The sequence below is a fragment of the Spinacia oleracea genome, chromosome 2 (genome assembly GCF_020520425.1).
Source record: "Spinacia oleracea cultivar Varoflay chromosome 2, BTI_SOV_V1, whole genome shotgun sequence".
In the NCBI taxonomy this organism is placed as follows: domain Eukaryota; kingdom Viridiplantae; phylum Streptophyta; class Magnoliopsida; order Caryophyllales; family Amaranthaceae; genus Spinacia; species Spinacia oleracea.
In genome coordinates this window covers 75354276-75371940 of record NC_079488.1, presented here as the reverse complement: position 1 = coordinate 75371940, position 17665 = coordinate 75354276, and the positions used below count along the sequence as shown (strand labels likewise).

General features: G+C 30.1%; 1 protein-coding gene across 1 annotated transcript; it reads left to right on the top strand.

Moving 5' to 3' along the window:
• The first annotated feature begins 2967 nt into the window (after positions 1-2967).
• LOC110775452 (uncharacterized) lies at positions 2968-14286 on the top strand. Its single transcript, XM_056836076.1, has 23 exons — positions 2968-3230; positions 3318-3350; positions 3524-3583; positions 3735-3794; positions 5060-5116; positions 5742-5798; positions 5893-5955; positions 6207-7039; positions 7129-7245; positions 7339-7446; positions 7718-7945; positions 8026-8085; positions 8171-8275; positions 8551-8992; positions 9639-9966; positions 10057-10230; positions 10682-11709; positions 12118-12276; positions 12356-12515; positions 12811-12939; positions 13043-13186; positions 13266-13463; positions 13642-14286. The coding sequence occupies exons 1-23, from the start codon at positions 3172-3174 to the stop codon at positions 13744-13746; spliced, it is 4707 nt and encodes a 1568-aa protein (XP_056692054.1). The 5' UTR covers positions 2968-3171; the 3' UTR covers positions 13747-14286.
• The last annotated feature ends 3379 nt before the right edge of the window (positions 14287-17665 follow it).

Sequence of the window (17665 nt, the reverse complement as noted above, 5' to 3'; positions counted from 1 at the left end):
TTGTATGGAGTAGGGGGTAGGTGGGTTAATAGGGGTGGAGTGAGAAACAATATAATATTGTTAGAATATTTCCATTTTTAGAAACAGGTCAAGTATTAAGGGACGGCCCGATAAGGAAAACAGGTCAAGTATTCCGGGACGGAGGGAGTATGTAAGAAAGAAAACAAAAAAATATTGAGGGTGAAATGGTCTTTTCCACTATTATGTGAATAGTAAGAAGCAACTCATTTCTTTTTAATAGGGTGTAGGATTGTGCATCAGTGCATGCCAATGGTTGATTCTATTTTTATTTTTTGCTTAATGTTGATGTATCTGATTTTGTTGGCAGGAGGGAAAATGCACACCTAAATACCTTTCTAAAGACATTTATTTTGTCATTAGAAACATGGTTACCATGGGAATATTGTAAGAGCCTAGGTTTTTGGGGAAAAAAATTACACGGGTCGTGGATGTAACATATGACAAGCCAAATAATGCACCGTTTGTAAAATTCCATTAAACCACATTTGGAAAATTTCATGTGAAAATCAAGAATCATATCAATATATCATACACGATTATCCATATCACACACGATCTATATATATATATATATCATACACGATTATTCATATTACACATTAGTATATTGCTCCAATGATAAATTTCAACATTCTAGCACCACTTGGATTCGAACAAATTGGATAAGATTATCCATTTTTATTGGATATATAGCGGAAATGTATATAAGAATTAATTCATGTGACTTGTGCATCGAGATAGAAGATATATTTTTAGAACGAGAACTTATAAATTGCCTTTTGTCACAATTTTGTTATATTATTAGGACATGTAATTTTTTTTTTTAATCTCTTTCTAATCTAATCCTTCATTTGGAGTAAAAGGATAAAATTGAAAATGTACAGAGCACATAAAAGCTTATTGAAACCCATTTTTATATCATGTATTGGTCGTCAGCAAATCAAATATTTAATTTCAACATACCCCGTACGAAGTTCTATCTTAAAAGATTTCTCAAAAGTGAACTAAAGTAAAATAAGTATTGCGATAATAAATCTGTTTGTCTTCTGGAGGAAAAAAATAGCCTCGATGCAAAATTCGCCAATTAATATTCTTAACATAGTCTTATAATCTTTTAGTTATTATATAAACGTGTCAACTATAACTATAACATGTTTAATAAGGTTAGAGTTAATTATATTTAAGAACCATCTAGAAAAGTGAGTATATAAACTTGGGACCGCTTTGAGTTAATTGAAAATTAAAATCTTTTAAAGGAGACAGGCCATATTCCACTAATAAAATCAAATGTGCCATTTTTTTTCTAACTTTAACAAAATTTAATTGGTGTGATTGTACAAGGTCTTCCGTAACATTTGAGAGTTTAACATCTAAGCCTACGCAAGAGATCTAATAAGACTCAAAATGTGTAAACATAATTACTTCACCAGATCCTTTTTATTTTTACGTTTGGTATCATAGACGAGAATTAACGAATAATTAAAGTGGGTATAGATCCTTTTTTTCTTTAAAAGAAATGCTGATTTTACTTTTGATATTATTGTTCATGGTGATCGACAAGTAGGCATTTACTTATTTGGGTCTTGGACGAATCAAAGTATTGGATGAACTAGAAAAAATATGATTCAATGTAAATAAAAAGGATAAACACATGTTTTTTTTATGAACAAGGATTGAAATGATAATACACATTTCTCTTATATAATACATATTTCTCTTATATAATTTATTCCTTTTTAAAATTTGTATTTATTATGCATAGTATCGATTAGGGAGAACATATTGATTATTTCTCTGGGGGTAATACATGGAAGGTTGAAACCTACTGAAACATTTGTTTTACAACCTATATAGGGTCATTAATTTAGATCCCATGTTTTACTATAGTAAAATAAGAGAAATGTAACATGTATATAATATACCTAGCTCTAATCCTGAATTATTATTTTCGTCACTAGAACGAGTATATTACATACAAAAATAATTCGTATATTATTTTCAGGTTTTATATTTTGGTGATTAGTATTATAACATATTAACATATACTTTTTGACCATGTAAAAGAATATATTAATATTTATTAAGTAAATTAATTATATTTTAGATTATTATATGTTCAAAATTGTATGAAAAACTCGTATTTTTAAAAACATTAACCTCAATTACTTTTAAAGTTTTCTGCTTCGATTTAGTTTGTAATTTAAAAGTAACTTTTCAAAAAAGATTCCAACAAAAAAGAAATACACACATATCTGGCGTATAATATGGAAATGTAAATAGTGTGTAATATAGTAAATTATTAATGATGTTGCAATATGTTGTAAATCTTGGAGCATAACAATTTATTTTCAATTCTATTATTGTTAATTTGTTACAATATACACATTTAAAAAGAAGAAGTAAATAAGACCTTTGAGATTTTCAAATTAATATAAACTTAATATTTAAACTTTATACCGTGTAATTACACGGGTATTATACTAGTTAACTTTAAGAAGTGGCAGGCAAAACGATCAACCTTCAAATGTTAGTATTTAGAATATCATTGGCTCATGGCCATCATTAAAGTTGCTTTTTTTTTTTATCAATGTCATGGGCTTTTGGCCAATCATTAAAGTTGCTATTATATCAATATAATGATCTCATGGCCCATCATTAAAAGTTGCTATTATAGCTTCACAATATCCCTAATTGCTATACCCAGGTACAGCCAAGATGGTTGTACCCCCTGTCCAAAACGACGCGCAGCGTCGTTTGGGTAAAATATCCAGGTACAGCCAACTTGGCTGTACCCCCTGCCATTGTTAGGCGCGTGAATCCCACGCGCGGGTAGTTAATTTTGAAAAAAAAAATGGCACGTGAGGGTAATAATTTCGCGCAGGAATGGCCTATAAATACAAAAAAAAAAGAGAAAAATCATTTCGAAAACCGTTCAAATTCTCAACACGCAAAAAATTTTCTCTCTCCTCTGCCCACTCTTCTACTTCGTTGTTTTCTCTCTCTTAAAACCGCCATTAAACTTCCTGCAACCACCTCAATCAACTTTCTCTCTCTTCAAACCGCTACTAATCTTCATTATTAAAGCTGAATTTCCACAAAATATCAAGAGAAGAAATCTGTGACTTCTTTTTACTGAAAAAAAAGAGAAAAATGGATGTTCGTGACGAAATTGACATGAACAAGCTTCAAAATCCACCGAAAAGCAAAAAGTAAGTAATTACAATTGATTCTGATGTTTCGATTTTATTTTCGAACTAAAATGAAATCTAATTTTGCTTATTTTCGTTCTATTTCAGAAAAACGAAGATGCCGAAAGAAAAAAAGGAAACGTATGTAATTTAATTTCAGATTTCCAACATGCAACTGTTTTATTACTTAAATATTTGTTTAATTCAGTTATTTTCAGTATTTTTCTTTATAATGTTCAAGTAATTTCATTATAATGGTCAATTTTTTGGTTTATGATGTTAGCAAACCCTAACTTCTGATTTTTTGGCTATAGGACTGGAAGATCTAGTGAAGAGCAAAAAATCGGGAATGCAAAGCAACTAGACATGAAGGAGTAAGTTATTTTAAGTTTTCGTAGATAAATTCATTTTAATTTACATATGTTCAATCAATTTTATGTTAATGTTCAATCGTTTTTAATTTAATGTTCATTTTCGTTGCGTGATGATTTAACCAAACCCTAACTATTGGTTTTTTGATCACAGAACTGGAAAATACGAAATTGAGAAGGAAATTGAAGCTGAAAAGCAAATAGACACATTCCAGTAAGTAATTTTTATGTTTTTGAATATCTATTTCTATTTAATTTGCGAATGTGCCGTTTTTGACATTTGATACAATACAAATACAAATTAATGATACATTGTTCATATTCATAGAGATTTAACAATAATCTTATTGATGATTAAAATTTGGATTGGGAATGTCAATTAATTTAAATATTATTATAATAATGTAAATGTGATGAACTTTTGTCGAGTTTTTCTAATCTTATGTTAGACGTTCAATTTATGTGTAAAATGTTCATATTGTTTAAGCTAGATATTCATTTTGGTCCACTGAGTTTTGTTCATTCCTCTGTAAAATAAATTAAGTCTTTAGAACTCATGATAACTATCTTATGCAAAATGTTCAATTGATTATAGCAGAATATTCAATATCTTTTTGGAAAATGATCATATATTCCAAACTGGATATCCTTTTTGGTCTACTGAGATTTTCTTTAGGAATACTGAATTATTTCGAATGTTATATATATAATTAAAATAATTTGAACATTTGTTCATTCATATGTCCAAAAACTAAATCCAGAAATCATGGTAACTGTCTGTCTCCAAAATGTTCAATATATTTTGATAAAATATTCATTTTCTTTTTATAAAATATTCAATATATTTTGATAGTTCATTTTCTTTTTATAAAATGTTCAATTTTTTTTCTGGAATATATTTTGTTACAGAGTTTTGTTTTGGAATATACTATGAATTATTTCTAGTATTATATTCATAATGGAAATGTTCTTTGTACTAATATTCAATTTTTCTACAGTAAAATTTTAAATCTACACTCATCTGCGAAAAATGTTCAATTTATTTTGCTAAAATATTCAATTCCTTTTTATAAAATGTTCGTTTACTCTGATATACTAAGTTGGTTTAGAAATCTTCAATTATTTCAACTACTATATTCATAATTTCAATGTTTGAACTTTTGTTCATTTCTTCAGTCCTTTTTATTATTAAAACTCATGATAACTGTTTTTATGTTAAATGTTCATTTTGTTTTCATAAAATATTCATTTCTTCAAACTGAATTTTGCTCTGGACACTCATTAGTTATACATTTATAAAATCTAGAGAACAACCACAAAGGTTAATAGTCAAATTTAAGCGAAGACCAACTAAATCCCAGCCAGAGGTTCAGAAAGTATTAAGGTATAAGATAATATCAATTTTTTATTAAATTTGAATGATTTTTAATATTATATAATATAATGTGTGCATTAACATCATATTAATAAAAAATACAGTGAAGGAGATGGGAAGGCATGTACAACTTCTGAGACAGAAGTTCAAAAACCATTGAGGTATAATATAATGTCCATTTTTTACTACATTATGCATGTAATATAAATGTTCTTTTTCTTAAAGTTATTTGTTCAATTGTGTATGGCTTAATATTCATTCATAAATTGAAAGTTTATCTCATCTGCGTTTATGAATTATGTTCAAAAAATTTCCTCCTTGTGTTCAAAGTTTTTATGAATTATGATCAAAAAATTTACTTATTATGTTTAAAGCTTCTCCTATATGTTCAAAGCTTTTCTCCATTGTTCGTTCAAATTTTTTAACCTTTATGTTCTAAGTTTTTAGTCATATGTTCAAAGCCTTTCTTTCTGTTTATATCTCAGTCAAACTATTTGGTTATAATATGTTCAAAGCTTTTCTCCATTTTGTTCAAAGTTTTTAACCTTTATGCTAAAAGTTTTTAGTCAAATGTTCAAATTTACCTATTATGTTTAAAACTTTTCTCCATTTTGTTCAAAGTTTATTACCTTTATGTTCAAAGTTTTTACCCTAATGTTCAAGTTTTTAGTCATGGGTTCAAATTTCACAGTATAATATAATGTCCATTTTTAGCTTTTTAAATAATTTTTTATTAATTTTATATAAAATGACTTGTACGTTTACACCTTACTATTCAAATTACAGTGAAGGAGATAAGAAATCTTCGTCAAAATCACAGCCTGAAGTTCAAAAAACATCAAGGTAAAAATTAATATGAATTTTCAATTTAGTTGAATCGTTCATAATTTTTATATAAAATAGCATGTATATTAAAAATATATTATTCAAATAACAGTGAAGAAGATCAAGAAGAGTCTTCAAAATCTTTGGTACAAAGAAAGATTGCTACAAAAAATAGGTAGAATTTGGCATTTTTTTACAATTCATTTTCTTCTGCATATTTGTTCATAATGGTTTCATTGTTTGTTCATTCATTTGGAATTGTTTGTTCTTTATTTTATATGGTTTATTCTTTATTATTGAACGACTCTTTCTTTCTTCTTTATTTGTAACTTTATATATAAATGATATTTTACATACGTTTTCATATATATGATCACACATTTGTCGTTTTAATTTATTGAATTTTTTTTGTTCTTTGTTTATCAGGGGCAACAACTTACTGAAACAACTTTTAGCAAAGAGCATAAAGCAGAACAACAAAAAAAAGGCTGCACAAATGGTAGCTGCAGCTGCTGTTGCTGCAATGGCCAGCAAAGAAGCTGACAAAAGGATAGATACAGCTGCCGTTGCAGCACAAATAGAAGCTGAGAAAATGGCACCTGCAGCTGATGCAGAAGACAAAAGAGTCGCTCAGGAAAAGGCGTCTGCAGCTGAGAAAGAAGCCAAAAGAGTGGCTGAGGAAAAGGCATCTGCAGCTGATGCAGAAGCGAAAAAACTGGATGAGGAGAAGGCATCTGCAGCTGATGCCCAAAGAGAAGCTGAGCTGAAAGAAGCTGAAAACAAGAGGATCGAGGCTAATAAGAAGAAGGAAGAAGAAGATAAAGCTGAAGCAATGAAGAAGGATTTAGAGGAAAGAAAGAAAGAATATGAAGAAAAAATGAGCCAGCTTATGGCTAAAAACAACAAAGAGTTGATAGAGGAAGCGGAAAGGAAAGAAGCTGAGAGAAAGAAAAGAGAAGATGAGAGAAAGAAAAAAGAAGACGATGATGCCACAAAAGCAATTGCCATGGTGGTTGAAAATGTAAATGCTTCAGAGAGTGAAGCTCAAACCATTGGTGGTAAAGGCACAAAAAGAGGAAAGAAGACAACAGCTACCAAGAAGAACACCATTCTAAGTATTACTATGGATGAAGAACTACAAAAGAAGTTGCACAACATATCAGATTCATACAATCCGAGAAGAAGTACAAGATCAATGGTGAAACTGCAACAAAATGTTGGTGCTGAAGTAGTTAGCAAAGAAGAATTTGAAGGCAAAGGTAACTATTTACATTGTTCAATCTTATTTCAATAAATATTCAAAATATATTATTATGTAAGTTGTACTTAGTATTTGTTAATAATGTAGATGTTTCTGGAGTTACTTCCAAAGTAACAAATACTCCAAAGAAAAGGAAAGCGGCTGAGAAAGAAGATGAGGATGAGCCTTTGAATGTTGAGATAATAAAAATAAAAAAACAAAAAGGTAAACATATTTACAAAAAAACAGTGTTAAAAAATAATTTAAGATAATTGATAAAATGTTAATATGTTAAATACATTGTAATTTTTTTTACAGGAGTTGAAAAAAAAGCACCTGTTAAGGGAAGAATTCTTCCTCTTAGGAGTGCATTGAAAAGAAATAAGAAAAATGATATTGAAGAAGTGAAAGAAGAACAGAAAACAGGTATTACATTTAACATTGTTCAAAGTTTTTTCAAAGAACGTTCATTTGGTTATCATAAAATGTTATTTTTGTTTGGATAAAAATTCTTTCTGTTTTTATCTCACAGTTATTCAAACTATTTGGTTATATGTTCAAAGTTTTTCTCCATCATGTTCAAAAGTTTTCTATATTAAGTTCAAAGTTTTCTCCATTATATTCAAAGCTTTACTATTTCGTTCAAAGTTTTTGGGTAATATGTTCAAACATTTTTACTATTTTGTTCTGTTCACAGAACTTGCAAAAGTCAATGTTAAAGGAAAAAGGAAAATGAAAAAAAGAAAGGAAGAAGAAGAAGAGGTTCAAGAAGAAGAGGAGTTAGAGGGAAATGATGAAGAAGAGCAAGAAGAGGAGGAAGAACAAAATGAGGAAGAAGAGGAAGAAGAGGAAGAAGATGAGGAAAATGAGGAAGATGAAGAATGGGAAGAAGAAGAAGAAAAAGAACAAAACAAGATGCCAAAAGGTATATTTAGTATACTAAAATATTAAACATTGTATTACATGTTTATCAAAACTTCTTAATTGTATGTTCTTCTCCAACAGAGAAAACAGTACCGGTGAAAGAGAGGTTGGTTCAGTTTGAAAAACAAAGACAAAAAATAGGTAAAATTAAAATTTATTTGTTCTCCATAAAATTAAAAATTCTACAATTGTTATTAAAACTTACTTATACGTGTTCCTTTTCCAGCATCAAAAAGAACAGCAGCAAAAGCAAACCTACCTGCTGAAAGAAAAACAAAAAGGAAAATAACTGATGAAGAATATGAAGTGAAGGAAGAAAATATAGAAAAAGGTAAAATAAACTCTTCCTTTCAACAGTTCCATATGTAAGTATAATAATTGATGTTATTTAAAATGTTCATTTTGTTTATATAAAATGATCAATTTTCTTAAAAAGAATGTTCAATAGTAAAACAAGTAATGTTTAATATATTTAAATAGAATGTTCATAATTACAATACATAATGTTCAAAATTTTGAAATACAATATTCATTATTGAAATAATTAATGTTCTACAAAATTTTGAAATACAATATGCATCATTAATTTTTGGTTTTGTTAATCAGCTTTAATTGTGGAACGGGAGGTTTCCCCTTTGGCGATGATTACCAAAGAAGTTCCTGCAAAAAAGAAACCAAAGAAATCAATTGTTGTTTACAAGGAAAAAGTAGCAGAAGAAGAGGAAGAAAAAACTGGAGTTAGAGGAGGACATGGAAAATTCATCAGTTTCATTTCCATGATGAATGAACAGAAGAAGGAGGCCGTTCGGAATATCGGTCTAGGAGCATTGCTAGATTTCCAGCTACCTACTTCATCCCAACAATTTGTTACATGGCTATGTAACAACTTTGAGGAAAACATCCAATATCTTTATCTGCCGAAGAATGAGAAAATCCTGATAGAATTTGAGGACGTGAAAAAGATATATGGCCTTCCTAGCGGTGAAGTAGACATAGTTGAGGCAAAGTCTGACAAGGCTAGTGAAGAGTTTTCTGCATTCATGACAAGGTAAATGATCTTAAATCTATACTTATATTTTCAATATATTATAGACTTCAAAAATCTAACTGCATTATGCATGTACTACAAATGTTCTTTTTCTTAAAGTTATTTGTTCAATTGTGTATGGCTTAATATACATTCAGAATTTGAAAGTTTTACTACAATTATAATGAGAAAAAGTTTTTTCTGTGTTTCTCATAGAATTATTCATAGTTTTTCCTTCTTATGTTCAAAGTTTTTATCAATTATGTTCAAAAAATTTCCCTAATATGTTTAAAGCTTCTCCAATATGTTCAAACCTTTTCTCCATTATGTTCAAAGTTTTTTTCCTTTATGTTCAAAGTTTTTAGTCTTATGTTCAAAATGTTTTCCTTAATTAAATTTTGTTCATTAACAAAAACAGATGGAAGAAGACAGTAATACATGAAAAGTGGAAACCTAAATAAATTTTGTTCATATTTATTAAATTTTGTTTTTCTTAATTAAATTTTGTTCATATGTCTATGCTTGTTCTTTTTCTATAACCCTGATTCATATAATTGTTCATAATTGTTCATAGTTGTTGTTGAGTTTGTTCTTTCTTTTTATATTGGTAGTTCTTTCTGTTTGGGAATGTTTATCTTAATTAAATTTTGCTCATTTAAATAAACAGTTGGAAAAAGATCTTTGGGAATAAGGTCCCATCAGTTCAGAAAATTTTAAATTACTACAGTCAAGAAGACCAAATTGAGGCTGGACCGGATGCAAATTTCATTACAAGCTTCTTGGTGGTCACTGTCAACACGTTGATCAAGAGCACGTTGTCAAACCAAGCATACTTCAAATTTTTGTTCTCATTGATGAATCATGAGCAGATCCGGAACTTGAATTGGTGCAAGTATGTGTGGGAGGCACTGCTCTCAACTACTGCACAGTATAAGAAAAACCTGAAACAAAAGGACAAAGCAACATTTTTCACAGGACCATTGCCGTTATTGACGGTATAACTTCATTTACACCTTCTAAATTGATGATTTTAATGTACTTGATCAATCTTAGGGATTTTCTAACACTTATACTTTGTATGTCAGATTTTCTATTTTGACAGAGTTCAAAGAATGAACTTTTTTCCTCCAAGACGAATTCCACTTGTGTCCTGCTGGACAAAGGAAATAGGACACAAACGGAATAAATTGGAGGAAAGTGGCTTTGGATTGGGGAAGGTGTTACCCAAAATCAATATTGAAGAAAAACAAACTCGCAAGGTATTATTAAATACATCAAATTCTAATAGATTAAATTTAATTCTTCTGCCAAATATAAATATGGGTAATATTAATTTTATGTTCCTTCCTTTAATATGTTAAATAATATTTTTAGAACATATATAAATAAATGCTCATAACCCTTTGCTTAAATGTTCTTTATTTTTGCATATAATGTTCATACCTCTCTAAGACATATCATAACATAACATAATGAAGAATTTGTGCAATATATAAAGATAAAATGTTCAAACTTCTTTAGTTATTTATTCAAACTGTATCAATAAATGATAAAAAATAAGTGTTCAAGCCTATTTATTTATATATTGTATATGTGCACAAGTGTCATTCAGTATATATAGTTGTTCATACTTCTACTTTTAAATGTTCAAACTGAAACACCTAAAAGTTTACTATTCCCTAATATATGTCAATGGGTTTTAAAACACAGGAGTTTATGGATGAGTTTGTCGGTATAATTCAAGCTGTTGGTGACAATTTGTCAAAGCTTTCTGATTCACTGAAGAAGGCGCAAGAATTCTTCCCAGGAAATGAGTTGGTATCTAAAGTGGAAGAGTTCTTGTCAAAAATGGCAAAAGAACCATCATTAAGCCAAGATGAGTGGTCTGATGACTTCATTAAGGCTCTGTTGGAAAAAGAAAAGGAGTTGTTGGATGCAATTGAGCTGGAGAAAAACAAAGCAAAAAAGGATAAGCAGAGATATGAGTATGATATCAAGAATGCATTCGACTTGGGACTTTCACCATCACCGATAATAGATGATGACAAGTTGAAACGTGAGAAAGCTGGTACATCCACCTCTACGCCAAATTTGTCACTTGAAGAAATAGATGAATCTTTGGCTTCTGCTATGCTGAATCTAAAACAAAGAAGGGAGGAAGAGAAAAAAGAAAATGAAATTGCAAAAGCTAAGAAAATGATGCAAGCAGAATCAGAAGTGAGTGAACCAGCTTCAGAAAAACCAAAAACAACAGTGGAGGAGATTGTTGTACAAGAAGAGAAGATTGTGAGCTCGGATGAAGCTACAGTGGAGCCTGAGTTGCATGTATCAGAAATGATGCCTGTAACTAATGTAATTGAAGAGGAGCCTGCACCAGAAGTGAGAAATGAAGAGGTTTCTGCACCACAAGTGATTGAGAAGAAGGTTACACCAGATGGGGTCGAGGAGCAGCCTGCAAAAAATAAGAAAAATGAAAGTGCTGAACCACAAGTGGTTGAGAACACGGTTGCACAACAAATGGTTGAGGAGCCAGCAGAACCTCATACTCCTACACAGTCGCAGGTGCAACAACCAGTGGAAGCTGAACTATCTGTTGGTGCAGAACAATCTTCTCTTCCTTCACCAAAAACTCCATTGAATGAAGTCTCAATATCAACATTAATTTCAAGCACAAAAACAGATTTGAAATTGGACGAAATTTTTGAAGACAAAGGAGAAAAAGAAGATGAAGGAGAAGGGTAAATTTTAACTGTATTAAAACTGAATTAGTATTTGTGAAACTTTGGTTATATTATGAAAACTATTTTAAAGACATAATAATGTTTTGGTTATTTAAAATGTCATAATAATATGTCATACTCTTCTAGTTTTTGTTCTATCCTTTTCAAACCTGTTAAATTTTTTTGGATCATTCTTTTTGAATGTTATGTTCTTTCTTTTTGTACCTTTTGTTCATTCTTTTTACTTTATATGTTCATACTCTTAATCTTATATGTTCATACTCTTAATCTTATATGTTCATTTTATAATTATGTTGATTTTTTGTTAAATTTTTGGTACTCTTAATCTTATATGTTCATATTATTAATCTTATATGTTCAATTTATAATTATGTTGATTTTTTGTTAATTTTTTTGTATATACAGAAATGAGAAAGGTGACAAAGGAAAAAGACCTCAAAGGATTCACAAACTACCGGCTGCCTTCTCTTCTCCATATTTGGTCAAGTATCGAGACTTGTTCAAAAATCTGGACACAATGCATCAAAGCCTAGCAGATTATGTCTTAAGTGGTCAGGACAACAGGTATTTTCTTTAATTTCACGTAAAAATAATTTAAAATTTAAATTCTTATACTTCCTCCTAATTTACTTCCTGTTTGTAGTGAGGTTCTTTATTTTGATGGATACAACTACATCAATAGAGAGGACATGAAAACACTGGTTGATGAAGTGGAAGTGGTTGACTGTGTGATTGATTCATGGTCAAAGTATCTAAATGCAAAGGGCCATAAAGATAAACTCTTCCTTTCAACAGTTCCATATGTAAGTATAATAATTGATGTTATTTAAAATGTTCATTTTGTTTATATAAAATGATCAATTTTCTTAAAAAGAATGTTCAATATTAAAACAAGTAATGTTTAATATATTTAAATAGAATGTTCATAATTACAATACATAATGTTCAAAATTTTGAAATACAATATTCATTATTGAAATAATTAATGTTCTACAAAATTAAGATAAAAATTACAAATGATTAAATTGAAATTTTCATTATCATTGTAACTAATTTTACATATATTTATAATTGAATGTTGATTATGTTTAAATGCAGCATATTATGTGTACAAACAAGGTGTGTCCAGCAGGATCCTCCTACGAAAAAAGGCTTGAGGATTTTAACAGAAGGGTTAACGAAGAACTGGTTAACTATAATTTCAAAAACATTCATCAATTTAAACAGGTAAACCTATATAACTACTAACCCATTCTTCAAACTTTAATGTTCATTTTAATGTTTGTAATTTGTTCATTGTTTTTAAGTTAAATAATTACCTCTTTTTCAGATATTCATCCCTGTTCTTGCTGCAAAACACTTCTATCTCCTAGTCATCAACCATTACAATGCAACTGTGGATGTAATTGACAACAGGCCTCTACCAAGAAATGTAAAATTTGAGGATAAATATGAGGGACACCCAGAAGTTGTGGTAAGAAATAAATCATTCATAAAATGTATATTTGAAACATCGTAGATAATTATCTTACATTTATGAACATAAATTCCAGTTGGATGCTTTTGCAAAATATATGGGCACATTTGGATATGAGGTAGAACCAATGCAAAAGTATGAAATGAATTTGGTCAAGATGAAATGGAGAAGCATGAAAGACTATACAAACTGCGGTGTGTATGTCATGAAGCACATGGAGACCTATACTGGTGATCCAGAACATGAATGGATATGTGACTTGAAGGCAAATGATGTAAGTTGAATTTTGTTCATTCTTCTTTTGTATTTTGTTCATTTATTTTTATTGTTTTGGTCTTTTCTGTTTTATTGTTCTGCCTGTTGAATTTCTTTTATATTCCTCAAATTTATAATTTAATATTTGGATTTTATAAAACATTTTTAATTTTTTTATTTTTATTTTTGATATACAGACAAATCAAATAAGGAAGCTTCGTGTCACTTTCTGTGGTCTCCTAATGCTTTCAAAGCAAAATGAAATGCATGAGTCAAACATAAATGAAGCATGGAGGAGTTAATGAAAAATTAAGCAGATAGTATTTCAAGGTTAACAAACAATAGATAGATTTTTAGTACAATGTAAAGACAATATTTTGGTATTTTGGTGGTTTGTTCAAAAACATATAACTTGGTGTTCATTTCCTTTATGTTTAATATTCAGTTTCCTTTGCTGTAGAAAATCCAATGCACAAACAAATACTCCAAATCAATAATGCATACAAAATAAATGTTTTTTAACTGCTTGATTGATGAAAGTTACATATAATGATTAATATCGTTAAACAATGTTCATTGTAAAAATAGGTAATAATCAATATGATTCATACAACGTTCAATTATTAAATTACTGATATTTATTGTATTTCAATAAAATGTTCATTATTAAAATACTTAATGCTCAAAATTTTCATATAGAATATTCACTTTGAAATACGTATTGTTCAAAACCTTTAAAGAAAACACATTAACAAATACGTATTGTTCAAAATCAAGTGAACAAAAGTAGATAATGTTGAATATATTTGATTAAAATGTTCATAAATTTCAGAAGGATGCCTTAAAAAAAAAAAAAAAATTCAAACATAAAATATTATGAAAAAAGGTGATGTTCAAAATGTTTGACCTCAATGTTCATTCTATTAAAACTAAATGATCAAACAGAAAAAGAGCACGTACTACTTGAACTAAATGTTCATTCTATTAAAACTATATGTTCAAAATGTTTGAACTCAATGTTCATTCTATTAAAACTAAATGTTCAACTCAATAATCAACAGTTACTAAATCATTGACTTTTAATGGCTTCTTCAGCAGCCATTGATTCATCAAAAAGAGCTAAGAAAGCATCATACTTAAATTTCAAATAAGCTTGATCATTAGCAGATTGATGAGATCCTTTAATACCCAACGGAGGTTTAGTAACCAATGAAACTTGAGGTCCTTGAACCTTAGATCCAACTTGAGTAATTTTTTCAGCCTGAATAGATCCGTGAACTGTAGGTACTACTTGAATAATTTCTGAAGCATGCATAGGTCGTTGAACTTTAGCTTCAGTACAAGATGGAGCTTTAGTAACAGATGAAACTTTAGTAAGCATCGGTGTTGGTGAAAGTCCCAAGTCAAATGCACTCTTGATATTATACTCAAATCTCTGCTGATCCTTTTTTGCTTTAGTGGCTGATGTTCCTTTAGTAGCCAATGGTGCTTTATTAACCGATGGTGCTTTAGTAGCCGATGGTGCTTTATTAACCGATGGTGCTTTAGTAGCCGATGGTGCTTTAGTAGCCGATGGTGCTTTAGTAGCCAATGGTGCTTTAACTTTTGTACATGCATCGGTTTTAGTACTTCCATGAACATATGAATCATTTGATGTTTCATTTGTTGAATTGTTTTCCTAAAATTGACACAAAATGTAAAGACATTCAAAAACAGAAATTTAAATATTCACTTTAAAGAATTAAATATTAATATCTACCTTGTCCGATGATTCTACATTTTTATCAACAGCTGCACCTCTTCTAAAATATTTTGGAGGTGGCTTTGGAAAAGAAGCATCAACCTGAAATAATATAGTGATCATTTATCAAGTAAATGTTACTATATTTATAACTAAATGTTCAAACTTCGCAAGAAAAAAAACCTGAAATAGTGATGGATCTAGTACAACTAGATCAGATGAGTCACTAAGAGAATTAGAAAAAATCACAGGAGCACCAACTTCATCCAACTCCTGCAAAAACCAAGCAAAAAAAAAAAAAAAAAAACAAAAATGTTCAATTAGTTATAAGCAAATGATCAGTTTATAAAACATATATGTTCAATATTAATAAATATTTACCATGACTGCAGATTGAGCCTTAAACCTTGTTGCATCTGTAAATTTTGCTTTCCTCCTCCTCCAATTCCCTTTAGCTTTATTGTAGATTTTCTCAACTGTACCCTTCAATCTGTCATTCCTCTCACCTTTTTTCCTTAAATTCTGTGGGTTTTTTACTAACGGCACAAAGATATCTTCACCCTCTTTAGGATCAGAAAAATCAATAGTACCCCTAATACTCTCCACTTTTTCTTTTAAAAGACCAAAGGCAGAATCAACCTCAGCCCTAGCTTGAAGAGAATCTTGACTAGACATAACAAGCTTAACAAAATTCCTAAGGGTCTGTGCCCTCCAAACAGAAGCCGCAACTATATTAGACTTTTCCCCATCATCTTCAACCAAATGACTGCACATAGCCGCTTTTGTCCACCTCTTCAATATATAAAGATTGGGAATCTCTGGGACACAATGCACATGATAAACACGAAGCGCATGAGAACATAAAAAACCCATTTCAGTAAAGTACTGACAAGTACAATCCACTGCAAAAGTCTCTTGGTTAAACCGAACTTCATGTTTAATCAAGTCTTTTTTAGGCCTCCACACATAATAACTTTTCTCTATAGCTGTGTTTCCACGTATTTCTTCTTGAGAACATGCCATCCCTTTAAGAAATTGTTCTTCAAACAAAACATATGCTTCTATAGTGTAAATCTTTCTCGCATGAAGAAGAATTCCGCAATTTGCAGCTGCAACTTCTGGTCTACCTTTCCAATTTCTGTAGTCATGACCATTCTCTTTGCTCCTCCAATCAGAAATAACATCCAAAAAAACATGATAAAAATCACATAACCCTTGTGTCTTATCAAGTCGATGGGAAACTGACTTGTTGGTAGTTTCACATCGCTGTGATGATAACACACCACCAGACCAATAATTCTTAGAATAAGCAGGACACCACATCTCTCTAATTGTATATAAATTCTTCAACCATGGATTTTCAACGCATTTATAGTGAGTCAACATTCTGAAAAACAAAATGTTCAATATAAAAATCAAATTTGTTCATCGGAATATACCTATTTGATCAAAGTCGATCAGAAAGCATATAACTTAGTAATAACATGAAATTCCTAAATGTTCATTTGTTTGTAAGTAGATGTTCATAAGGTTACAAGTACATATTATTTATTAATTAAAAGTAAATAAGTAATCCAAATTAATTACCTTGGCCAATGATATTCAAACTCAGCAGCAGTTTCACAATACTTCAGAAGATAATTGAATATGTCAGAAAAACCATCTAAAGCTCTATACTGCCCAATATGCTTCTTTGAATTTTCCCCAATATGCCACGTACATAATCTATGTCTAGCATCTGGAAAAACATTCCTTATCCCAGCAGCAATGGATGGAGCTTGGTCTGTCATAATGGTTATTGGGGGATTTCCACCCATGGATGTAAGGAAAGTTTGAAAAAGCCAATTAAAAGATTCGGTTTTTTCATTGATAACAAAACCCATTCCAAACATAACATTATTAGAATGATGGTTCATACCAACAAAAGGAGCACAAATCATATCATATTTATTGGTCCTATAAGTAGTATCAAAAACCAATAAATCCCCAAAATAATCATAATCTCTCTTCATCCGACCATCACGCCAAAAGAAACTTAAAAGTCCCTCTTCTTCACTAAGCTCAAAGTCATAATAAAAACCTTCTTCACTAGAATTTCTCTGAGCAAAATACTTGATTAACTGATGACAGTCATGACCTTCAAGTTTATTAGCTTTTGCACGTGATAAAGCATTATAAGCATCACTAGCTGTAAAACCGACCATAGGTGATCCGCCTACTTCTTTCCTCAAAACCCTCAAGGTATCAGACACTTTAACACCACTAGCTTTTAAAGTAGACATAAAGTAAAGAGCCTCCTTACTAACCTTCCTTTGTGATCTTATCAAATGCCTCTTATTTAGAGGAACCATAGCATGATTATGAATCATATTATGATTCACAACCGTCCATACACCATCTTTACCAATAGAAAACTGAACAAAAGCAGTACACCCAGTACGCGTATCCAATCTAGCATAAGACCTTGTTCTCTTCCTTTT

Bases quoted from the DNA above. Each gene is read 5' to 3' on its own strand.
- LOC110775452 (XM_056836076.1), top strand. From the start codon at position 3,172: ATGGATGTTCGTGACGAAATTGACATGAACAAGCTTCAAAATCCACCG. The intron at 10,231-10,681 runs GTATTATTAAAT...TTTAAAACACAG, and splicing joins AAGAAAAACAAACTCGCAAG to GAGTTTATGGATGAGTTTGT. The intron at 13,187-13,265 runs GTAAGAAATAAA...CATAAATTCCAG, and splicing joins AGGGACACCCAGAAGTTGTG to TTGGATGCTTTTGCAAAATA.